The sequence below is a fragment of the Onychomys torridus genome, chromosome 2 (assembly GCF_903995425.1).
Source record: "Onychomys torridus chromosome 2, mOncTor1.1, whole genome shotgun sequence".
NCBI classification, from domain to species: Eukaryota; Metazoa; Chordata; class Mammalia; order Rodentia; family Cricetidae; genus Onychomys; species Onychomys torridus.
This window is the reverse complement of record NC_050444.1, coordinates 130,862,422-130,888,806: the sequence shown is the minus strand read 5'-3', so window position 1 is coordinate 130,888,806 and position 26,385 is coordinate 130,862,422. Positions and strand designations below refer to the sequence as shown.

Genomic DNA, 26,385 nt, shown 5'->3' with positions numbered 1-26,385 from the left:
CCCCGAAAGGGGTTGTGACCTCCAGGTTGAGAACCTCTGGTCTAAGAACCCCCTTCCTATGTGATTTGTACAGCAGAGCTCCACAAAGCTGGGGTGGCATAAGCTAGGTGGAGAATACTGTGAAATGAGGTCTGAGGAGTAATACGGAGCTGGTCAGATTAAGTAGAGCTTTGAAGGCCATTTTATGTCTACTTGTTTTTTATGCTGAGTGAGGTGAGTAGACAGGAAGTGTTTAAAGCACAAGAATTTATGGGTATAAAGAGTCTAATGAGACAAGCATGGTGGCACAGCTGAAATCTCAGTACTTGAGAATTGGAAAAAGGAAGGTCAGGAGTTCAAGGCTATCCTGGATATATAGTGAGTGTGTGCATACAGGCCACCCTAGGCTACATGAGACTTTGTCTCACAAGTAATTAAAAGAGGGTTGGAGAGATGGCTCAGTGTGTAAAGGTACTTGCAGCTAACCCAGATGACCTATGTTCAGCCCCCAGAACTCACATAGTGGAAGAAAAGAACTGAGTGAAAGTAGTTCAGTGTAGTCCTTTGACTGCCACAAGTGTGTAAGAGCTGGGCGGTGGTGGCACACGCCTTTAGTCCCAGCACTCGGGAGGCAGAGCCTCTCGCCTCTCTGAGTTCAAGGCCAGCCTGGTCTACAGAGTGAGTTCCAGGAAAGGCTTCAAAGCTACACAGAGAAACCCTGTCTTTAAAAACAAAACAAAAACAAGTGTGTAAAATAAAAATAAATGTAATTAAACTTATCACTCTGGTTATAGGTAGAGTGCTAGTGGCATTATTCTAGGTAAGATACTTTTGTTCTTTGAACCTGTGATGGTGCAGATAAAAAGTGATCATCTTTGGGAATTTATTATTTTTGTTGTTTGCATACATGAATGTGCATTTGCATGTGACCACCAGAGGTAGGTGTTGAGTGTCTGCTTCAGCTATTCTCTATGTTTTAAGGCATAAGCTCAACCTCAAACTCACAGATTCAACTAAGCTTGGCCAGTGAATGAGTTACAGGAATTTTCCTGCCTCCAACTTCCCATCACTGGGATTACAAGTGTATGCAGCCACTTGTGACCCTTTGTATGTCTTACTGAGGATCTGAACTTAGGTCCTCATGCTCACAGTAAGTATTTTACCCACTGAACCATCTCCTTAGACCCAGCATATTATTTTAAAGGTATAATTGATAGAATTTTTTAATGGAGTCATTGTGGAATTTAAAAAAGATACATTAGTAATGGCTAAACATTTTGGATTTAGTAACCAGAAAATTGGAGTTAAGTAACAGATTGGAAAATAGCTGGTTGCGTAGTCAATGAGAGAGAAGCAAAATCTGGGTAACAGATAATATAATTAGAAATTAAGAGCATATTGGTGATTTATGAAATCATCTGTAAATTCTTGTTGATAGAAAATGAAGTCATGGGGTTGGGGATTTAGCTCAGTGGTCCCTGGGTTTGGTCCTCAGCTCCAGAAAAAACAAAACAAAACAAAACAAAAAAAACAACTATTAGTAAGAAAATGAAGTCATGAAAAGGAAGATTGATTGATGAAAATGTATATGCCAAGCTTTCTGCTAGGAAAAAATGTAACTGAGATGTCAAAAGGTTAAGTAATTTTTTATTTACAGAGTATTGAGATTTAAATGACATAATTTGATTTTGGAGATCAAAATCTGCAGGTCTTAGGATAAAATTAGACATTGGACAATGCCAGGAGCTTGACCCTGCCTTCAAGCACCTCTTCATGTGTGAGGTTGGCACAGACAATGAGTTGAATAGCGCAAACAGCATACTGTGGGTTTAGTCTTGGCACGTGGCTTGTATTAGTAGTACCCCTTAATTCTGTAGTTTTAGAACACACAACCTTGAGCAGAATCTTACATTGATAGGCATAATAAAAATGTGAAATTGCTATTTTCTGGTAGACTTCTTTGCATGTTTGTTCACTGTATTACTGTTGTCATACATTGCTTTAGTATTTAAAAAAGAAATACAAGATGGTTTTGATTGTTTACAGAATATTTTTGTATTTCTTTAAACAGTCTTAAGAGTCAAGGATGTAGTTATTAAACCACTGGATCCTTTTAGGGATTACTTTTAATCTTTGGTATGATCTGAACAAAATTTGTAACTCATTTCCCATTTTTTGAGGTAATACTTTCTGAGTATTCTGCTTGATTTCTATGCGTTGTAAGTTTTTGCAATCTGGTTGATAGGAATGTGGAGTGTTGTGGCTGTGTGTGAGGTGGGGGAGTATGCCACTTTCTCTAGCAGTTTCCTCACTCTCATTCAGTGGTTAGTACTCAGCTAAAGCCTTGGGAGCCACCCAGTGGTGCTTTGCAGGTTTCTGTGGTTCTTCCTGTAGCTGTCTTCCTTCTGGCACTCTTACCTTGAAAATTTTAGCCAACTTAGCCTCTCCAAGTTCTGTCTCCTTCATTCAGAGAGATTTTTGGGCTCTTTTGTGTATCTCCTTCATGTGTTGCTTCCTAGAAATAGGTAGTGAGCTGGAGTATTCTTAGTGCTTATTCTCTAAGTTTCCCTTCTGTTGAATGTCTGTTGCTTTACATGTTTTCCCTGGTTTTATTTTAAATGGGGTCCAGCTATGTTGCCCAGCCTGGCCTTAAACTCATGGAATTAAGTGATTCTACCACCATATCTGGCTGATGGGTGCTTGGTTTGTTGGTGGCTGGTTGGTTTTAAAGACACAAAAGTAAATCTGGTTAGTTTCCTCATCATCTTGAGGAACAAAATCTGATATTTTTAATATTTGAGTTCATGTTTCTATTATCAGATAATGATGTTTGACTGACTCACACATAAGAGTAGGTGGTATTTGCTGAGATTCTTTGTGTACTTAACATTTTTGCTGTTGTTTTGTTTTTTGAGACAGGGTTTCTCTATAGCTTTAGAGCCTGTCCTGGAACTAGCTCTGTAGACTAGGCTGGCCTCAAACTCACAGAGATCCTCCTGGCTACAGCAAGAAATCTTTGTGAGAGTGATAATTGGTATTTGAAGGACTCTAGCTTTAGCTCACTTCCTGTTGGATAGTAATTCTAAAAACAGTCTCTTCAGTTTTGAATTTCATCAACAGGTAGTTCTTTCTGAAGCTTGCAGTCGTTGGTGCTATTCCAGTCCACTGGCCCTCCTGTGCCACGGGAGGAAGAGACTTTGTAGACTTACAAAAGGAAAGGTGCTCTTAGGGGCCTCCTCCAAAATGAAGCAACTTTTGAAGCCTCTGTTTTGATAGTATAAAGATAATTTTCTAAAATTATTCTTCAAAGACAATATTACTTTGATACTCAAACTGAATAAGAATGCAAAGAAAAAAGAGAAAAGCACAGACAAATTTCTTTGATGAATATAGATACAAAAAAAATTTTAATAAAATTCTTTCTTGTATTTTGTTGTTTTTAAGACAGGGTCTCACTGTATAACCTTCTCTGGTCTGATGCTAGGCTCATATACCAGGCTGGCCTCATATTCATAAAAATCTGCCCGCCTTAGTCTCCTAAGTGCTGGAATTAAAGATGTGTGCCACCATTCCTGGCTCACAATAAAATTTTTATAAATTAATACAAGGCCAGGTACTATGACCCAATTGCTTCCTTCTCAGGGATGCGAGCTTGACTTAACATACAGAAATGAAGAAATACAGTATAACACCTATGTCAGGTTAGGGCAAAAACCACAATCATCTTAGTAGATGCAGAAACACCTTTAACTGAGTTTCACATTCCTTCCACAATGAAAAAAAAAAGTCCCCAAAGAAACTTTAAATGAAAGCAACATACCTTAACATAATAAAGCCCCACACATGAGACACGAGTAGTCAGCTTTGTACTAAATGGGGACAAACTGAAAGCAATTCCTCTAAAATGAGGGGCAGCACAAGGATATCCACTTGTCTGTTCTTACTACAGAATTTGAAGTTTTAGCTAGAGACAAGAGAAAGTGATAAAGGGATACATATAAAAAGTATAATTATCCTCATTTACAGATGACATGATCCTATTGTTTTAACTGTTATTGTGTATGTGATGCATGTATGCCATGACACATTTAGTTAAAGCAAAATAAAGAACATGCAATACAGGCTACATGTAGCCCACTAAAGCCAAGATACTATGTATCCCTTTACAGAACAAGCTTAGACACCCCCCCCCCATACCCTTAATGCATTCAAGGATCAGTTCTTAAATAATGTATACTTATGGACACTTTATAACCATGATATATACATTTAATCATAAATACTGCCACCTGACTCATAACCTTAATTCATATTTCAGCTACTGTCCCAGTAAGGTCTTATAGCACAAAGATCTGATCCAGTATAACCCAAAAAGCAAAGGAAATGAGAACAAAAATAGATAAGTAGGACTATATTAAATGAAAACTCCAGTCCTCAGAAACTAAATACCTCTTCTAACCTCCACAGGCACCAGGCACACAAATGGTACACATTTACACACAGGCAAAACACATGCATTAAATAAATCTAATTGAAATAAATATTTCTTAAAAAGAACAAATAAGCAATAGTGATGAAGAGTGGTAAGTTGCAGAGGAATAGAGCAGCAACTTCTTGAAGGAAGATGAGCCTACTATGAAGTTGGAGTCTGAGGAAGATTCAGATGACTACTGCTGAGGAGGGAGTCCTATTGGATGGTGATAATAAACATTCCAGGGATAACCAGCTAGAGATGATCAAGATGATGGAAAAGAGGCTAAGGAAGGAGAGGACAGCTCTTTAGCACAGAGTGGGTTAGGAATTGCATCTCATCATGGAGGCATTCCTTCCTCTCCTTTAGAGTCTTCAGCACATGCTATTTGTTCTAGCTTTGTCCTCCTTACATTCATGAATTCTATTGCTCCTTGTTTATTATCTCGAATGCTAATAAGACTTACTTTGTAATTTTTGCTTTCATTTTTGATGCCTCACTATTAACAGTAAAAAGGCTTTTTTGTTTGTTTGTTTGTTTGTTTTTGAGACAGGGTTTTGATGTGTAGCTTTGGAGGCTGTCCTGGAACTTACTCTGTAGACCAGGCTGGCCTCAAACTCACAGGGATCCACCTGGCTCTGCCTCTCAATTGCTGGGATTAAAGGTGTGTGCCATCACCACCTGGAAAAGATTATTTTTTTAATTAACTACCTCAAAGATAATCTTTTGTCATGCAGGAAAATGTTTTTTCTAATCATTCGTGATTTTCAATAGTTGCTTCCTTGACTGCAAAGGCAGTCTCATTTGATTGTAGCTCCAAAGAGCAGCTCTGAGTTAAAGACTTGTATACCTCTATATACTTTATGGGCCTAATCAACACAATTGTCACAATGGATTTTTGTAAATGAGTTACTATTTCTTTTTTGTTGTTTGTTTTTCAAGACAGGGTTTCTCTGTGCAGACCTGACTGTCCTGTAACTTGATCTGTAGACCAGGCTGGCCTTGAACTCACAAAAATCCATCTGCCTCTGCCTCCCAAGTGATAGGATTAAAGGCATTCACCACCTCCTCCCAACCTGAGTTGGTATTTCAATGTTTCTTCTAGAAAAATAACTGGTGTATTAATATTAATCTTTGTTTTCTAAAATTGATACTATAATTTCAAGCCTGCTGTCTGGAACCTGTTTTCTTAAGTAAGTCTTTATTAAATCAGGACTTTAAGGGAAAACCAAAACAAAAAAAAGAGGAAAAGTAATGTAGAACCAAGAGAACCCTGGTATGTACTGTGGTTGGGAATGTTTAGTTAGATCTGCTATTTTGGAAAACGGTTTTGTGCTAGAGAGAATTTTTAGCAATTAAGAACACTGATTATTTTTCCAGAGGACCTGGGTTTGATTCCAAGTATTCACATGGTGGTTCACAACTGCTTATTTAAAAAAACATGTTGTTTTTTTTTTTTAAGAGGAAAACATTAGTTCCCTCAAGAAACTAATTAAACAAACCCTATGAAAACTAAAAATAGAGGCAAGGCTGTTAGTTGGTAGAGTACTTAGGTAGTATCTTAGTTACTTCTGCTATAACAAAGCACTAAGACCAAGGCAACATACAAAAGAGTCCATGACCATCATGGTGGGGAACATGGCAGCAGGTAGGCAGCCATGGCACTGGAGTGATGGCTGAGAACTCACATCTGATCCACAAGCAGGAGGCAGAAAGATAGCTAACTGGGAATGGCTTGGGCTTTTGAAATCTCAAAGCCCACCCCCAGCAACACACCTACTCCAATAAGGTCACACCTCCTGATCCTTCCCAAACAGTTCCACTCACTGGTGACCAAGCATTCAAATATATGTGCCTCTGTGGGCCAGTCTTGTTCAAATCACCGCAGCTAGCATGAATTAAGTCCTGGATTGAATTTTCAGCACTACATAAAACAGGTATGTTGCCATTCTGGAACTCAGGAGATAGAGGCAAGAAGATCAGAAAGGAGTTAAGGTCATTGGCAGTTACATAGCAAGTTTGATGTCAAGCTATCTGAGAGAGACACCTTCACACCCCCACCCTCACCCCCCACCCCCACCACCAAAGTAGCATTATCATTTGAAAGGTTTGGGGTTTAGCCCAGTGCCATGATAGAACAGTTGTTTAGTAAATATATGGACTTATTTCACAAATACGCATGTACCAAAACATCATGTTGCACCCTAGGAATATACACAACATTAAAAGTCTGGTCCATGATCATGTGTTAGATTTTTATCTCTGTATTCTCTTATCTGGAGCAACTTTGCTTTCTCAGTGTTTATGCCCTTGACAGTTTAGAAAACCGCAACCAAGCTAGGTGGTGGAGCACGCCTTTAATCCCAGCACTTGGCAGCAGAGGCAGGTGGATCTCTGTGTTCGAAGCTACATTGGTCTAAAGAGTGAGTTCCAGGACAGTCAGAGCTACACAGAGAGACCCTGTCTTAAAAAAAACAAAACAAAAAGAAACAAACAAAACAAAACTACCACCACAAACAGTTATTTAATAGAACATTCATCTATTCATGCTTGTCTGATATTTCATTAGAATTAGATTCAGGTAGGAATGTTATCCACTCAGGTGACATAGGCTTCTTTTTATACCATTATGATGAAGTTAACCTGGATAATCTGAATAAAGTTAATAGCTGCTTGTTTTCAGTGCAGTTACCTTTAAAAAATTTCAAACAGTTTTTAAAATTCTATTTTATTTGGATTGAATGTTCATCCTACAACACATATGTGGAAGTCAGAGGTCAACTTGGGGAGGTTGGTTCTGGCTTTTCTCCACCTTGCTGATTCTAGAGATGGAATTCAGATCATTAGGCTGGGCAGCAAACTCCTCTATTCCCTGAACTGTCTTACCAGCACTTTTAAATCCCTTCCTTATTGACAAATATGTTATGAAAATGTTCTTTTAAATCCCTATTTCTCATCAAATTTTTAAAGTGTGTGTGTGTGTGTGTGTGTGTGTGTGAGAGAGAGAGAGAGAGAGAGAGAGAGAGAGAGAGAGAGAGAGAGGAGAGATAGGCATACATATATACAGAGACACATAGGTGCATAGACAGACACATAGATCCATACATAGAATAATAATTTGCCCACTGATTTTAGTGTCCTTGGATGGTTGATGGCTTTAAGCATATTATTACATTACTTGGGTTGCTAAATAGTACTTTTCAACTACAGAAAACTTTTAACTGTATCACATGAACCTAATAGAATCCTACTTTATTTCCTTAATGTGGTATAATTTGTTTTTTAAAATGTTTTAAAATTTTATATCTGTGCACCACATGAGTGCTGTGCCCACAGAGGCCAAAAGAGGGTATTGAATTCCCCCAGGAACTGCATTATGGACAGTTGTTAACTGCCATTGAGGTGCTGCCATTGAGTTAACCTGGATACTATTAACTGTAAACCATCTCTCGCCTCCATAATCTGTCAATATCCTTATATGTGCTGGTGTTGAAATTACACTATTTGGTCCAAAGGCATTTCATATTGACTTTTATATCCTTTTGATTTATATATATATATATATATGTATGTTATTTTGTGAAACTTCCCTTCTGGACCAATAAAGTATTCCTGTATAGTTTATCTTTCACTCTCTTCTAGGCCTGGATTTAGCCATTTTGATAGACTGCATAGTTCTTGTGAGTGGAGAATGTTATTTAAAAGAAGTTGCTGATACCTGTGTACACTATTTTTAGGTAATGTGTGCATGTATTACACATATTTTAAAACTCTTGGCTTGGTTAGGGATTTAGCTCAGTGGTAGGAGCGCTTGCCTAGCAAGCGCAAGGCCCTGGGTTCGATCCTCAGCTCAAAAAAAAAAAAAACCAAAAAAACAAAAACAAAAACCTCTTGGCTTACTTGATACCTCTGCTTTCGATTGTAGTTCATTTTAGCTTTCTGTACTTTCTGGGTTTTGTTTGTTTGGTTTTTTGTTGTTGTTGTTGTTATTGTTTGGTTTGTTCTGTTTTTCGAGACAGGGTTTCTCTGTAGCTTTGGAGCCTGTCCTGGACTAGCTCTGTAGACCAGGCTGGCCTCGAACTCAAAGAGATCCACCTACCTCTGCCACCACCGCCCGGCTTACTTTCTGTTTTTATAATTCCTTTTTTTTTTTTTTTGGTAATGAGAACCTTGACTCCAGTTATCTTCAATTTTTTTTTTTTTCATTTTTACAACTAATCTTTGTACCCACTGACCATGTGTGGGTACAAAAGCTTTCTTTACCTTTTTGATTGTCCCACACTTTGTGACACACCAGTACCACTATTTTCTTTAAGTAGATAACATCTTTGTCAAGTATTGCCAAGTACTGCACCGCCTACCACCGCAGGTATCTAATGGTTTCTAAACTGAATTATTAATGAAGGAAGGGGAGGAGAGAGAATTCAGAAGTCCACTGAATGTACCACAAGTAAGTGAGGATATGGCACAGTGATATACAGGGCTTGAAAAGAACAGGTTTTTAAGATAAAATTTACATATTATATAGTGTACCAATTATAAGTGATCTGGTAGTTTTTTTGTTTTTGTTTTGTTTTTTTCAATTTTGACTGAACTTCAGAGTTCTTTTTTTTCTTTTTATTAAGAGATTTTACATATCAACCACCCATTTCCCTGTCCTCCCTCCTACCCCCCAGCCTTCCCTCCCAACCCACCCCCATTCCCACCTCCTCTAAGGCACGGTCTCCCCTGGGGAGTCAGCAGAGCCTGGTACATTCAGTTGAGGCAGGTCCAATCCCCTCCTCCCTGTAACAAGGCTGAGCAAAGTGTCTCGGCATAAGCACTAGGTTCCAAAAAGCCAGCTCATGCACTAAGGACAGGTCCCGGTCTCACTGCCTGGGGGCTCCCTAAACAGTTCAACCTAAACAACTGTCTCACTTATCCAGAGGGCCTAGTCCAGTTCCATGGGGGCCCCTCAGCTATTGGTTCACAGTTCATGTGTTTCCACTAGTTTGGCTAGTTGTCTCTGTACTTTTTCCAATCATGGTCTTGATATCTCTTGCTCATATAATCCCTCCTTTCATCTTTCATTTGCCTGGGGCTTGGCTGTGTCTCTCTGCATTTGCTTCCATCAGTCACTAGATGAGGGTTCTTTCATGACAGTTAGGGTGTTCGGCCATCTGACACCAGAGTAGGTCATCTCAGGCATACTCTCAACCATTGCCAGTAGTCTGTAGTTGAGTCATCTTTGTGGATTCCTAGGGACCTCTCTAGCACTCTGCTTCTTCCTATTCCCATGGTGTCTTCATTTATCATGGTATCTCTTTCCTTGTTCTCTGTTCCTGATCTAGCTAGGACCTCCTGCTCCCCTAAGCTCTCTTTCTCCCAACCCTTGCCCTCCATTAACCCCCCTCACCTCCAATTTGCTCATGTAGATCTCATCCATTTCTCTGTCACTGGGCGATCCCTGTGTCTTTCCTAGGGTCCTCTTTACTAGCTAGCCTCCCTGGAGCTGTGAGTTGCAGTCTAGTTATCCTTTGCTTTACATCTAGTATCCACTTATGAGTGAGTACATACCATGTTTGTCTTTCTGAGTCTGGGTTACCTCACTCAGGATGATATTTTCTAGTTCCATCCATTTGCCTGCAAACCTCATGATGTCATTATTTTTCTCTGCTGAGTAGTACTCCATTATGTACATGTACCACATTTTCTTTATCCATTCTTCAGTTGAAGGGCATCTAGGTTGTTTCCAGTTTTGGGCAATTACAAATAATGCTGCTATGAACATAGTTGAGCATGTGTCCTTGTGGTACGATTGAGTATTCCTTGGGTATATGCCCAATAGTGATGTATAGCTGGGTCTTGAGGGATATTGAATCCCAATTTTCAGAGAAACTGCCATACTGATTTCCAAGAGGCTGTACAAGTTTGTATTCCCACCAACAGTGTAGGAGTGTTCCCCTTGCTCCACATCCTCTCCAGCATGAGTTGTCTTTGGTGTTTTTGATTTTAGCCATTCTGACAGGTATAAGATGGTATCTCAGAGTCGTTTTGATTTGCTTTTCCCTGATGACTAAGGATTTTGAACAGTTTCTTAAATGTCTTTCAGCCATTTGTGCTTATGTTGAGAATTCTCTGTTTACCTCTGTAGCCCATTTTTTAATTGGACTGTTAGGTATTTTGATGTCTAGTTTCTTGAGTTCTTTATATATTCTGCATATCAGCCCTCAGTCAGATGTGGGGTTGGTGAAGGTCTTTTTCCATTCTGTAGGCTGTCGCTTGGTCTTATTGACCATGTCCTTTGCTCTACAAAAGCTTCCTAGTTTTAAGAGGTCCCATTTGTTAATTGTTTCTCTTAGTGTCTCTGCTACTGGTGTTATATTTAGGAAGTGATCTCTGGTGCCAGTGCATTCAAAACTACTTCTTACTTTCTCTTCTGTCTGGTTCAGAGTAACTAGATTTATGTTGAGGTCTTTTGATCCACTGTGACAGGTATGGATCTATTTGCAGCCTTCTACATGTTGACATCCAGTTATGCCAGCACCATTTGTTGAAGATGCTTTCTTGTTTCCATTGTACAGTTTTGGCTTCTTTGTCAAAAATTGTATGTTCATAGGTGTGCGGATTAATGTCAGGGTCTTCAATTCGATTCCATTGGTCCACATGTCGGTTTTTATGCCAGTACCAAGCTGTTTTTATTGCTGTAGCTCTATAGTAGAGTTTGAGGTCGGGGATGGTGATACCTCCAGAGGTTATTTTATTGTACAGGATTCTTTTGGCTATCCTGGGTTTTTTGTTTTCCCATATGAAGTTGAGTATAGTTCTTTCCAGGTCTGTGAAAAATTGTGTTGGTATTTTGGTGGGGATTGCATTGAATCTGTAGATTGCGGTGGTAAGATTGCCATTTTCGCTATGATAATCCTGCCTATCCATGAGCATGGGAGATCCTTCCCTTTTCTGATATCTTCTTCAATTTCTTTCTTCAGGGAATTAAAGTTCTTGTCATTACAGGTGCTTCACTTGCTTAGTTAGAGTTCCCCCAAGATATTTTATATTATTTGTAACTATTGTAAAGGGTGATGTTTCTCTGATTTCTTTCTTAGCCCATTTGTCATTTGTATATAGGAGAGCTACTGATGTTTTTTGAGCTAATCTTGTATCCTGATAGTTTTTATGTTTAGAGAAGTAGGCAGTTGTCACCATAGTCTAAGTGTAGAACATTTCCTTTTCTTGGGAAGTTCCCTTTTACCCATTTGTATTTAATCTTTGTGTTAGTTTTGCTCCTAGGGCAACATCTGGCCTAATATTTTATTTTGAGACTGCATCTCAATATTTAGTGTTGGCTGGCCTGGAGCTCACCATGTAGACTAGCTAGCTGGGTTTGAATTCCTAGAGATCTGTCTGCCTCTGGAGTGTTGTAATTGAAGACATGTACCACCACACCCAATTTGAACATTTCACATACTTGTAATTATTGCAGTGTTTTGATTCTGGCTTCTTTCATTTGAATTACATGAGTTTACATTTTCATAATGTTGAACATTATTCCCTTTTGGATAAAAAGTATTTTATTTAGTCACCAGTTGATAGACATTTGGATTGTTTCCAATTAGGACTATTATACATAATTATATATGCTGTTTCTGTAGCCATTTGTATATACTTTTTTATATCTTCTCCCTCCTTTCCACACCATCTTTGTTGGGGAGGGGATAGGATGCACGTGAGTGTGAGGATGCCTGCAGATGGCAGTACTGGATGGCAGTTCTCCTGGAGCTGCAGATACCTGATATGGGTGCTGGGGACAAAATGGTTGTCATCTGCAAGAGCAGTAAGCACTCTTAACTACTGAGCCATCTTTCCAGCCCCTGTCAGAAAGAGGATGAAGAGGCTAGTTAACCTTAGGCTTTGTTAAAACAAGAATTTCTATTGGGCAGCTTAATTCCAGGAGAGATGCCACTAGTTTTAAAGAAAAGGAATTTTGGGCTTATAGTAAAGGCCTTTCCTTTAGATTCTCTGATTGTTAGCTTTGGGAGTAGGGAGGACTCTGGCTATCTGTTGCTATGGAAATGCATTAATTTGTTTAGATTAGAAAAATTAACTGGAGGCAGAGGCAGGTGGATCTCTGAGTTTGAGGACAGCCAGGGCTACACAAAGAAACCCTGTCTTGAAAAAGAAAAAAGAAAAATTGACCATGCTGGAGGCACTACTTCTAAGTGACATAGATATCTCTTGGGGATTATTGTAGAGGATAAGAAATAGACCTAGGGCTGGAGAGGTGGCTCAGGGGTTAAGAGCACTGGCTGTTCTTCCAGAGGTCCTGAGTTCAATTCCCAGCAACCACATGGTGGCTCACAACCATCTGTAATGAGATCTGGTGTCCTCTTCTGGCCTGCAGTCATACATTCTGTGTACATAATAAATAAATAAATCTAAAAAAAGAAAGAGAGAGAGAGAGAGAGAGAGAGAGAGAGAGAGAGAGAGAGAAAGAAAGAAAGAAAGAAAGAAATAGACCTAATTCCTAACATTTTTTAGTTTGTGTAATATGTCAGAAGATGGTAGGTGCTCCTGGGAAGTAATGATAAAGAAGAGTACGTCCTAGTATTATATAGAGAAATGAGGAAGGTAGCATTTGAATAGTTTCAAAGGAATAAGGAGTTTTTGCCTTGTATTGCTGAAAAAGAAGGGCTTTCTAGATAAAGGGAACAATTTGTTAACATTACACCTATCAGCTACTTGTGTAGATGTAATTCTAAACAGTCTTATTAAATAAGAAACACAGAGCCAAATGCAGAGTTAAAAGTCCAAGAGGTTGGGGGCTGGAGAGATGGCTCAGAGGTTAAGAGCGCCGACTGCTCTTCCAAATGTCCTGAGTTCAATTCCCAGCACCCACATGGTGGTTCACAGCCATGAGAGTAATGAGATCTGCTGTGAACATAATAAATAAATATTTTTTTAAAAAGCCCAAGAGGTCAGAGCAATAGCTAAGAGCTGATACTAAAAACCCCTTTCTTACCCTTCATTGCTGTCCTTCTTCTCCGAAAGAGACCTACTTCCTGTGTAGCTGTCTTTTTATTGACTTTCTGTTCTGCCTTCTCATTGGTTGTAAACCCAATGAACCACATGACCTCCTTGTCACTGCCTGTCTATTCAGACCTCCAGGTCTTTGATGGTTGATATTGAGATTAAAGGCGTGTGTCTCCATGCTGGCTGTATCCTTGAACACAGAGATCTGTCTGTCATGTGATCTGGATTAACGGTGTGCACTACCACCACCCTGCTTCAACTATGGCTTGCTATTAGCTCTGACCCCCAGGCAACTTTATTTATTAACATACAAATAAAATCACATTTCAGCACAAATAAAATATCACCATATACTTGTTTCTATTTAGAATCAGTAGCCTTTGGAAGATTTGGCCAGAGGAGTGAAGTCATACAATTTATACTTGAAGTCATTAATGTGCTGCTTGTGTTAGGAATAGAGTAGAAGTAGGAAATGAGGATAAATGAGAGAGAGGGAATTGAAGTAATCTGTGTAAGAGAAATAGAATGCATAAGTGATAATTATTGCTATGTAATGTTTAAGTAATACCTCCTTTTATTGACAAGACAAGGCATGTTTTCTACTGTGCTCATAACTTGATCTTAACAAGTACATCATCTTGGTTATTACACTGAAACAATGTCTGGAAATGCTTGGCCTGAACTTGCTTCAGGTTCTCTATCTTATTTACCCAGAATAAAATAGAAGTGGTCCTTTCCTGACCTAAAGGAACTAGCCAAGTGCCCAAATATGAACTAGAACTCTGGGATTGCAAATTCGGAGGTGCTTAAGGAATCTGCAGCTGAGCATCCTCTCCACACTGTTGCTTCACAATTTAGTGATGTTTCAGAGACTGTGTGGGGTGCCTGAGACCCTGCTCCCACTGTCCATTAAGATGGCCACAGTGAGGCATGTAAGATGAAATGCCAGGCCTTACTGTGACTGGCCGGATTTTTGTAGTTAGCAGCAGAACATCAGCTCAGTGAACTTTCAGGTTATTTGTCATCAGTCCAGTTAGTATGTCAGACTCTTCAGACACCGAATACTTTCTTCTCATTGAGGTAAAAAAAAAAAAAAAAAAAAAAAAAAAAATGGGGCTGGAGAGATGGCTCAGCCGTTAAAGGCTAGGTTCACAACCAAAATATAAGAGATAAAAAAATGAAGTCTTGATCTTCTTCTGATCTTGGAACTAGCTAGAGCCTCCTGAAAGGGAAGTTAGCTAGTTCCTTGTTTTGGATCTCAGCTGATCATGGCATCTGTACCAAAGTGTCTGACCTTTCTTCTCCCTCTAGTAGCTATTAAGAGATTAGCCAAGTGAGATTATGTGTACCTTTGTTAAAAGGCATGTGGCCTAGAAATATGATCCTTGGTGTTCTATATTTTACTTTAAAGTTCAAAGAAGCAAATTTAGTTCAAATCAATTATTGATCCCTTAAGTTTAATGGGATTTTCATTTTTATACATAGTAAGTTTAGATGTAATAATTTGATCTACATGTAATGTACATTGTCTTTATTTTAGTCTTTACAGCAAATAATAATCATTAATTTATTCATTTAGTAAACATTTGAGAGCCTGCCTTCCATTGTTCTAGGCCTTTAGCAACGTGCAGTAAGCAAAGCAAAAGTAAGTCACTGTCCTCTTCAGAGTCTCAGAGTCTAATGGGAAAACAGACAGCAAAATGGATGTATAAAATATTTAGTCTTGTGATAACGGTAAGTACTGTGGAGAAAAGTGTATCAGGAAATAAGGGTAGAATTTGGAAGGGGTACAATTTTAAATGGAATGCTTAGGGCAGTAGTTCTCAACCTGTGGGTTGTGACTCCTTTGTGGTCAAATGACCCTTTCACAGAGGTCACCTAAGACCGTCAGAAAACACAGATATTTATATTACAATTCATAGTAGTAGCAAAATTACAGTTAAAAGGTAGCAACAAAAATAATTCTGTGGTTGGGGGTCACCATAATATGAGGTATTAAAGGGTCACAATATTAAGGAAGTTGAGAACCAGTGGCTTGGGGGAAATTTACTAATAATGTATTAAACAAAGACCTGAAGGAGGTATGGGACCAAGCTCAGGTGCTTTCTGGGGAAAACGTTATAAGCAAAAGTAATGTCAGTTGTAGCAGCCTTGAAGCAGTGATTTATTTTTCAGATTCATCTATTGTGTGAGTCAACAGTTTCTTCCTTGCTATTGCTGAGTAATCTTCCATTGAATAGAATGGTTTGTGTACTATAATTTATCATTCAGGCATCAGTACCTGGGTATGGGTTTTTGGGGTTTTGGGGGGGGTTGGCTGTCACAAATAATAACATACTATTGAGTTCTGCTGTTTCCTCCATTTTGACCATCTCTGCTTAATTGATAATTAATACATAATTTAGAACATTGATACTTAATTCGATTATTGGTTTAGTTTGGATTAGTATTACTATCTATTGTCTTAAATTTACTTTCTGTTTAGCTCCACTGTACTTTTGTGAGTACATTTTATTTCCTTTTTTTTACAATATGTTGTATTAATTTATAGTACAATAAAAGTATACTTTGTCATAGTTTACCCTCATACCATGTCATATTTAATGTAACAGCTTTGAAGCAGAATACTTCTATTTCTTCTCTCCAGCTTTGATGCTATAAATCCCAAGATAATAATAATTCCTTAAAAAATGAAAAAAAACTAAAAAACATAATACTTTGAATATTGAGGACTATACCCCTATGTTACATTTATTTTCTTCATATTCATTTTTGTCTGTCAATTTTCTTTTTTGTGATCAAAGAACCTAATGTCATCTTCCAGGTTACCTGTAATGCTTAAAGTTCATCTCAAGCCATATATATATATGCTGTTAAAAAGTTCTGTAGACCAGGCTAGCCTTGAACTCACAGAGATCCGCAGCCTGTAACCTTTACTGGCTCTCTGGGATCATCATCCAAGACTCGAAAAACTGCTGACTGCTTTTAAATGACATAATTTTCAGCATCTTCAGCTTTCCCTTTTTTTTTTTTTTTTTTTGTCTTTTTATCTTGTTGCTTTGTTTATTTTACATTTATTATTTTTTCATTGACATGCTGGTCTTGCTCTGCCTCACAGTGAGGATCCTGTCAGCCATGAGTGGGTGGGGGTGGATGGCAGGCGAAGCAAAGTTCTTGATGCCTTTTTGTTTTGTTTTTCTTCCCAATGTTTTTAATGTTTCTTTCTGATGTCATTAAAAGATAGGCTGACTTTCAAATACATTTATAAATTCTTTCTAGTAACAAATATGTCTTAAAATGGCTTTCCATCATTATGTGGTTTTGGAAAAACAAGCCTGTTGTTAACTTGTAAGGAAATTCAGTTTTATTGAATTTCCAGCTCCAAAATGAGGATGTTAGGTAATTAATCAATTAACTATATGTAAAGATACCAATTTAACAGACTGTGTTATTGGCTTCACTTTTTAAAATGATAAAACATTGAATTTGTGAGATAAACTGTGATCTTTTTGTGTATTTGCTTGCTTATTAATTTTTGCAGAGGTCAATCTCAGGCCTTGCATGTGCTTGACAAGTGCCCTACACCAGCCTAGATAAAATAATATTTTGAGAAGTGTTTAGTTTCCAAATTTAAGTTTACAATTTAGAAGAAGATTGTCACCCTTAGAGATGTTCTTGGGTTTCTTCAGGAAGCAAACTTAATTAACACTGGAAAAATGCTAGTCAAGACAAAAGTCAGGGCAGCTGCAAAAGTTTTTCCAAGGTAGAACATACTGAATAATTGAAACGATAAACGGTGTTGGTTGGTCGGCGGAAGAGTCACGGCCACAGCAGAACCCAATATTAGTTTTTAGAGCTTTAATAGAGGGAAGGGGGTGGAGCCAGGCCTGGGGGAGGTAACAGAGCAGGGACAGAGAGAGAGAGAGTGAGTGAGAGAGAGAGAGAGAGAGAGAGAGGAAGAGAAGCTCAGAGAGAGAGAGAGTATGGGGGTGCGTGTCTAGCTTTTAAAGCAGTACATAAACGTCCACTGATGATGTAAGGCGCCAGATAGGACCCCACGCTGCACATGTACAAAATCCTAACATTCCAGACTTCTGCTTATTATTTAAAAAAAAAAAGCAAGTAATTAGGAATGGGCCGTCGTTTCTCTCAGAAGAACTGCTTCCAGCTGACTTGGTGGGCGTAGGTTGGCTCTTACAAGGAATAAGGAAGGGGGGTCTTCTGAGGTAGACAGGTGTTGTGGGATGATGGGCTGTCCATCATCCATTGCTCTGGAGCTGTGTATCCCTCTTGGCTTGGCTGCTTTTGTATCTGACAGGATGCTGGTGAGACAGGAAAAGCCTGAAGTAGGTCTGACCTGTCCAGATGGATTTAAGCTGGATTCTGGAGCTTGGGAAAAATTTTGAACATGTTAAGAAGCAGCCATGAGAAAATTAGTGACCATTTGTGGTGTTTAGTACTCTGCTTGTATTGGTTAGTGTTAATAAGAGAGACAGAGAGATTGGAACATGTTAAGCTTTATCAGAGACAGATTGTTTAAGGCACCTGTTTATGAGTTTAGCATCCAAGAGACATAGGTGACCAATTGTTGAGAGCATTTAACAGTAATAGATAGTTATATTAACCTCCCTGAGGTAGAGGAAGGATCTATAAATCAGCACAATTACCTCAGTTCATCAAGGGAAGGATAAGGGCTGGGAGCATACGCAGTACATGGACCACCTGGTGGTCCAACAGCATCCTATACTTTGTTAAGTTAGAATATCTCCTTGCCAGCGCAGCCTGAAGACCACCCCCCAGGGTGTCCGGCATTTGAGAAATATACGTCAGGGATTCACCAATCTTGGGAAGATTCGGAGGCAGCAGGACCAGCGGCTGTGAAAAGCGGATCTGGCAGTCGCCAGGCAGGCACAGGTCCTTGGCTATGCTTCTAGCATTCAGCCCTGGACGCTGAGTGCAAAATTTCCTATGCAAGGTCACAGCACCAATGAAAGGATGAACAGTGCTGGTTGGTGGGCAGAAGAGTCACAGCCATGTCAGAACCCAGTATTAGTTTTTAGAACTTTAATGGAGGGAAGAGGGGAGGAGCCAGGTCTGGCGGGGGGGGGGGGGGAATAGGGGAGCAGAGCAGAGAGGGAACAGAAAAGGGAGGGGGGGGGTCCGAGTTCAGCTTTTTAAGGCTGGTAAGAAGTTGCCCACTGATGAGGTAAGGTGCCAGACAAGACCCCAAGCTGGGCATGTACAGAATCCTCATGGTGGTGCACGCCTTTAATCCCAGCTCTCAGGAGGCAGAGCCAGGCGTATCTCTGTGAGTTTGAGGCCAGCCTGGTGTACAGAGCTAGTCCAAGACAGGTTTCAAAGCTACAGAGAAACTCTGTCTCAAAAACCAAAACAAAACAAAAACCAGAATCCTAACAATAATGACATCTGAGAGCTTCACATTGTAATTGCTGAACAGTGAAGTTTAAAGCACTGCTAACCCCAGGGAGTTGTGCTGCTTAGGTGCCTCCATAACCAACCATAACTGACATTTTGTTTTAATTGCAGTTGTCGGACAAGTAATCGCAAGAGCTTGATTGTAACCTCTAGCACATCACCTACACTACCCCGGCCACACTCCCCACTCCATGGCCACACAGGTAAGGTTTTAAAAGTTTAATAAAGCAGGTCCACAGACACCAGGTTCCTTTCCTATTTCTCACATTGTGGGTTCAGCATTGTCTGACTATACATATAGAGTTCATAGATTTCCTTGCTTTCTGTGGGAGAATGTGTACAGTGGGCTTTTGACTCCTTATGTCTTCCTTGCCCTTATACAACATTCCTTTTATCTTGTACATGTCTTGAAACCACTTGTGTGTTCTGATCCATGGCCTCTGTTCTAATGTTTTCTCCCACATATGGCTTTAGTTATTTTGGGTCATATGATAACCATCCAGTAGCACTTTGTCCTACTGTCGTGTGACAGATTTTTTTTTTTTTTCTGGAGAGACATAACACACATCTATTCATTGCAGATAGGGATCCTATGATAGACCAAAGTGCAGGTACCACCAAAGTCCACTTAGTGTTGAGCTGGTGGGTTGTATTGGGGTCACTTACAGGAGCAGAAGTAGCTCAAAGACAGCTACATCACCCCAGCACAGAGGACAGCTCACAAAGGCTGGGAACCCAGAGCACACCACACAGCCTGTAGGCAGCTCAGCGGATTGTAGGGTATCCCTTCCAAATGACCTCCTTGGTCTAAACCTCTTTTATGCAATTCAGCTGGGTTTTTGCTCCTTTTAGTCAGTTGGTCTGATCTCAGAGCCTTGGCTAGTTTGAAAGTCATTTTTTATAGCTTAGCTTTATTTGAGGTACTCTCAACTTTTATTGTTTACTCTGGCAGGGAGGATCCCTAGTGGATCTGGTCAGTTTTAGGGACTTCCTGAAGCTATTTTGAGTTGTTTACCTCCTGATTAAGAAACTTCCTTGCAGGGTGGAAAGTTTTGATCTTTGAGAAAACTGTTACACCGCATCTGCCATGCCCAAGAGTCAGGTCAAACAGGATTTTCCCACCTTGTGAAGATGCCTGTTAATTTTCGCTGTTAAAACTAAAAGGAAACAAAAATGTGAGAGATGTTTGCTTCATTTTAATATTGATTTTACATGTTAGAACTTCAACACATGACTTTGTGTAGTCATTCTCAGCTCCATCTAGAATATGAACTTTTACAGATAGTGTAAGAGCTGATTTATTTGCTTCTGATTAAGAGAGATCCATATTTACAATGAGGTTTGCACTGACTCAGGCCTATACTACTTCCTAGGAGAGGGACAGAAGACCTCATTTGACTTAGCCAGGTTCTTTGTTCTAGACTTGTATCGTGAGAGTCAGACCCACCTTTGCTGAAAGAACTGCTGTGGTACTCTGAAGTTCCAGTGTTTACAACAGAACCACTTAACATAGGTTAATGGAAATGGAGCAGACTTGGAATGATAAGAAAGATAGGAAATCCAGATCCTAACCCTTGGGTACGATTATCCTAAGCCTGACCTTTGTTTTGTCTTTGAACAATCAAAGGGGATATTATGTAGTGAAACAGATTCATATCAAACTCATTAAGACCGATATAGTCTTGTGGATTTGTCTTTTTGCGCATGGTTTACTGTGTGTTTGATTAGATGTCAATAACCTGAGAGAGATTCTGATTTAAATTTCATCTTCGGAAAAGGGGCTCATCTGAAAAACTGTCACTTCAGAAGATACCAGCAACAATAAAGCATTTACAGGGAATTATAGACATATTTGACCTTTAAAGAAAAGCTCTCATTTTTCTTATATACGTCCCTGGGGTGTTTTGTTTTTGTTTGTTTGTTTTTTTGTTGGGGGGGGGGGTCGAGACGGGGTTTCTCTGTGTATCTTTGCGCCTTTCCTAGAACTCACTTTGGAGACCAGGCTGGCCTCGAACTCACAGAGATCCGACTGGCTCTGCCTCCCGAGTGCTGAGATTAAAGGCGTGCGCCACCACTGCACGGCTTGTTTGTTTTTTTAAGTGGGTTTTGTTTTTCTTAAATAGCACTCCTACCCGAGAACTTTGTAGAATTTTAGTACATGGCTGACCTGTATTTTCATTACATAAAAATAAATCTAGCTCATCTAGACCCTGTACATAGCTGTAAACGTGAGTACTGAGCAGTAATTACTACTGGCTGCTGCTCTCTGAGATGATTATCTCTAGATTTCTGACAGAGTTTAGGACTAAATATTTCTTACCCAAGTGGCTTTGATTGAAAACACCACATGGTCTTTTTTTCTGCCTACCTGGGTCTGGAAACTTTGAGTTTTTATTTATTAGTATTTATAACATGCCTAGTACTTCATAAATGTTTGTATCATCATCATCATCATCATCATCATCATCATCATCTTTCAGCAAACCACTGTAGAAAATCCAGAGAAGAATAGGCATGAAAGCCCAATCCATGGTTGAATGTAGAGTATTATTAATCAGCTGTTGAGAAGCAACAATGGTTGTTCCATACAGATCAAACTTGACATTATATTGTCAAATCTTAGACATTCGAAATGTCTCAGTCCTATTTGCTTTGCTCTTAGGATTCCAATCTATTGAGTAATAAAGATCTGTTAATTTGGAAGTAACTAAATAAATTCTGCACAGTTCAATTTAGTATTAAGTATCTCTTTTTTATTTTAAATTATATGTCTAAGTATGTTCATGTAAGTACAGGTGCCCATGGAGGCCAGAGATGTTGGATTCCCTTTGTAGCTCGTTACAAGTGATTTTTGTTGTCAGACAGAGTATTGTGAACTGAACTCTGGTTCTGGAAGAACAGTATGAGTTCTTAACTGCTGAGCCATCTTTTTAGCCCATAGTATTAAGTATCTTATACACAGGTACAATTCTAGTAAGATTGGGTCAGTAGGCACTTCTGGAAATGGACATTTCTTAGTTCTGTTTTATTTGGAGGGTGGGGCATGAGAGAGAAAAACAGATACTGGAGTTTAAACGTAGGGCCTTCTGAATACTTCCTAGTCTATTTTTTTTAAAGTGATCCTTATTTTTTAGATTAGTTTTAGACTAATAGCAGAACTCAACAAGATACATGCTCTCTGTCCCCACACACAAAGAGGCTCTTTATTTTCAGTGTTCCCTACCAGAATGGGACATTTGTTGCAGTTGGTAAACCTACACTGCTATATCATTGCTACCCAAACAGTAGTTTTGCATTTGAGTTGACTACTGATGGAACACATTAGACACGTTTATAATGGTAAATGTTCCCTATTGTAGTATCATGAAGAATGTTTCCACTTCTATACCTGTTTTGTTGATTTTCTTCAAATGTTGAACTAGCTTACATTCCTGCGATAAGTCCTACTTGGTCATAGAGTATAGTTCTTTTTAAGCATTACTAGATCAATTTATTAATAATTTATTGATAATTTTGCAACTGTTCCTCAAAGATAATTGTTTGTGGTTTTCATCTTTGTGTTTGTCTGATTTGGAAATTTGGCTTCAGAATAAACTAAGATGTATTCCTTCTATTTCTCTCTTCTGGAACAGCTTGTGAATAATGGGTATAATTTTTTGTGAAATGTCTGGTTGAATTTACCAAATGAACCTGTCTGGAACTGCTGCTTTCTGTTTTTTAAGGTTATTAATTATTGATTCAATTTCTTTGGTAGATTGAGACCTAGTTTTGTCAAATTATGTCTTTTAGAAAATTAGTCCATTTTTGTAGTTAGTGTTTTCCTGCCTGGCCCACAGTCAGGACAAATCTCTCTTACCCGCCAGTCCCATAGTCGCTCAGACCCAACCAAGAAAGCACATAGAAACTTATATTGCTTACAAACTGTATGGCTGTGGCAGGCTTCTTGTTATCTACTTTTTAAATCTTAAATTAACCCATTTCTGTTAGTCTATACTTTGCCACATGGCTTGTGGCTTACCAGTGTCTTTACATGTTGCTTCTCATGGCAGCAGCTGGCAGTCTGTCCCTCCAGCCTTCCACCTCCCAGCCTTCTCCTCTTCCTTGTCCTGCCTACCCTATCCTTCCTGCCTGGCTACTGGCCAATCAGCACTTTATTTATTTTAACCAATCAGAGCAACACATTTGACATACAGAACATCCCACAACACATTTTAATTAGATTATGAGATTTGTGGACATAGAATTATTCATAGTATTTCTTTTTTTTGAAAGATTTATTTATTTAGTATATATACAATGTTCTGCCTGCATGTCTGCAGGCCAGAAGAGGGCACCAGATCTCATTACAGATGGTTGTGAGCCACGATGTGGGTGCTGGGAATTGAACTCAGGACCTCTGGAAGAGCAGTCAGTGCTCTTAACCTCTGAGCCATCTCTCCAGCCCCTCATAGTATTTCTTAACTAACACTTTTATTTCATGAGCTCTTTAGTGGTAACCAACCCTTAGTTCCTGGTCTTAGTTGTGCTGTGTGTCCTTCTCCACCTCTTCTGTTTTTTCACATGCTCTTCCTCACCCTTCCTTGACAAATTGGCTTTTCTTTTCAAATAACCAACTTTAGGTCATGTTGATTTTTCTCTATTTCTTGTTTCCAATTTTATCATATTACTAGATTTATCTTCTTCTGCCTAAATAGTTAAAATTTAATTGGCCTTTTCTCCTAGTTTCAAAAAGTGTAAACTTAGAATATGAGTTTAGGTTGTCTGTTCTAACATGCATCAATCCTCTGAAGTACTGACTTCGCTGCATCTAAAAATTTTGATAAATTGAGGTTTTTCAGAGTATTATTAGTATTTGGAGAGTTTTCCAGATATCTTTCATTTATTGATTTCTAACTTAATTCATTTTGTTCTAAGACAATATGAAATGATTTCTAGGGGTTGGGGATTTAGCTCAGTGGTATAGCGCTTGCCTAGGAAGCACAAGGCCCAGGGTTCGGTCCTCAGCTCTGAAGGGAAAAAAAGGAAATGATTTCTGTTCTTTTAAGCTTGGTGAGGTATATTTTGTTACCAAGAATGTTGTCTGTTTTGATCAGTGTTTCATATGAACATGAAAAATATATGTAGATATTTTTTATATTCATGTGATTTACTATGGTAAGCTTAACTAAGTACTCAGTAATTTTCTGCCTCCTAGATCCGCCATTTCTGTTGAGGACATTCAAATTTCTAACTATTATGTCATCTTCTGTCACCCCTGATTCTGTTCATTTTTGCCTTATGTGTTTTGATGCCCTATTGTTTGGCAAATACTAGCATACTGGAGCTGGAGAGATGGCTCAGTTGTTAAGAACACTTGGTGTTCTAACAGAGCATCCAGATTTGGTTCTCATCTGTGCCCCCCTCCATGTTGGCTTCAGATGTTTCTAACTCTGGTTCTTGGGGATCTAAAATCTTCTTTCTGGCTTCATCGGGCACCAGGCATTCATGTGGAACACATACATACATGGAAGCAGACAAAAGCACTCAGACACATAAGATAATAAAAAATAAAATTTCAAAAAATCCTGCTATGTGTTTTTTTAACAAGCACTGGGAATTCAACCACATGCTAGATCAAGTGCCCTACCACTGGAGTAATTCCCTTCATGTCTTCTTGAATCCTTTATTATTATCATGTCATGCTTCACTTTGTCTCTGATAGTTTTCCTTGTTCATATTTGAAATAAGTAGATCTAACCTGTTTTTTTGTTTTGTTTTATTTTTAATTATTACAGTGGTATATCTTTCTCCGTTCCCTTTCTTTAACCTGTATGTGCCCTTATATTGAAAGTTAGTTTCTTGTAAACATAATTGGGTTCTGTCTGTAATCAGGAAGCAGAGAGTGATAAGTGATTCTGTTTGTTTTCTCCTTTTTTTTCTTTTTTTTTTTTTCCCCCAGACAGGGTTTCTTTGTGTAGCTTTGGGCCTGTCCTGGATCTCGCTCTATACACCAAGCTGGCCTTGAACTCACAGAGATCCGCCTGGCTTCTCCTTTTTATGCTATTCAGAATCCAAGCTCATAGAATAGGCCTGCCCATCCCTACCTCAATTAATCTAATCTAGTCAATCCCTCAAAAGCATGCCTAGAGGGCTTATAAATTAATTCTATAGCTTGTTAAGTGATAGCCAATATTTATCATCATTGTCATTATTTTGAACATACTGGTATCTGTTAAGTGAATTAAGTATGAAGAAAATTGGGACTGGAGAGATGGCTTAGTGGTGAAGAGCACTTACTGTTCTTCCCTCTACAGAGGATCAGAGTTTAATACTTAGCACCCACATGACAGCTCACAATCATTTATAACTCCAGTCCCAATGGGTCTGCTGCCCTCTTTAGGCCTCCAAAGGTACCAGGTATGCAAGTGGTACAAACACATGTAGGGAAAATACCCACAGAGAAGATAAAGAAGATAAAATCTAAAAATAGGGGCTGGAGAGATTGGCTTAGAGGTTAAGAGCACCACCTTCCCTTCCAGAGGTCCTGAGTTCAATTTCTAGCACCCACATGATGGCTCACAACCATCTGTAATGAGATCTGGCACCCAGAAAAAAAAAAAAAAAATCTAAAAATAAATAAATAATTTTAAAATTATTACTTTTTTTTTTAATTAAAGGTGCTAGAGCTGGGCATGGTGGCTCATGCTTTTAATCTCAGTACTTGGGCAGCAGAGGCAGATGGGTCTCTGAGTTTCAGGCCAGCCTGGTTTACATAATGAGATCCAGGTCAGCTGTGACTACACTGTTAGACCCTGTTTCAAAAAATAGATAAATAAAACTTTAAAAAGAGATACTAGAAATGATTTTAAAAGAATGAGAAATTATTTTTAAAAATTATTTATTTTGGGGGGGAAAATAAGAAAAAAATTATTTATTTTTATTTCATGTGCATTAGTTGTTTTGCCTGCATATATATCTGTATGAGGGTGTTGAATCCTCTGGAACAGGAGTTACAGTCATGAGCTGCCATGTAGTTTCAGGGAATCGAACCTGGGTCCTCTGGAAGAGCAACCAGTGCTCTTCACCACTGAACCATCTTCCCAGCCTGAAAAATGATTTTAAAAATAATAAGAGCCAGGTGGTGGTGGCATACACCTTTAATCCCAGCACTCGGGAGGTAGAGGCTGGTGGATCTCTGTGAGTTCAAGGCTAGTCTGCTCTACAGAGTGAGTTCCAGGAAAGGTGCAAAGCTACACAGAGAAACCCTGTCTTGAAAAACCAAAAAAAACAAAACAAAACAAAACCCAAACCAAACAAACAAACAAAAAGAATAAGAAAAATGACTTTTTATTTAGCTTCACTTAATATGCTTTCTTTATACAGAATTTTTTTTTTTAGCCTATATATTTTATTCTTTTTTTCCCCCTGGTTGGAGAGTCATGGGAACTGGGAACTGAACTCATATTTTTGGTTGTGAGCCTAGCCTTTAATGTCTGAGCTGTGTCTCCAGC

General features: G+C 38.9%; 1 protein-coding gene across 11 annotated transcripts in view; it reads left to right on the top strand.

The window, feature by feature from the left end:
- Mast2 (microtubule associated serine/threonine kinase 2) overlaps positions 1-26,385 on the top strand; it is a 170,523-nt gene that overhangs the window by 95,490 nt on the left and 48,648 nt on the right. For all 11 annotated transcript variants that reach the window (XM_036177731.1, XM_036177734.1, XM_036177733.1 and 8 more), the window contains one exon: positions 19,007-19,098. In XM_036177731.1, the coding sequence (XP_036033624.1) occupies positions 19,007-19,098 (92 nt within the window). The remainder of the gene's footprint in view (positions 1-19,006; positions 19,099-26,385) is intronic.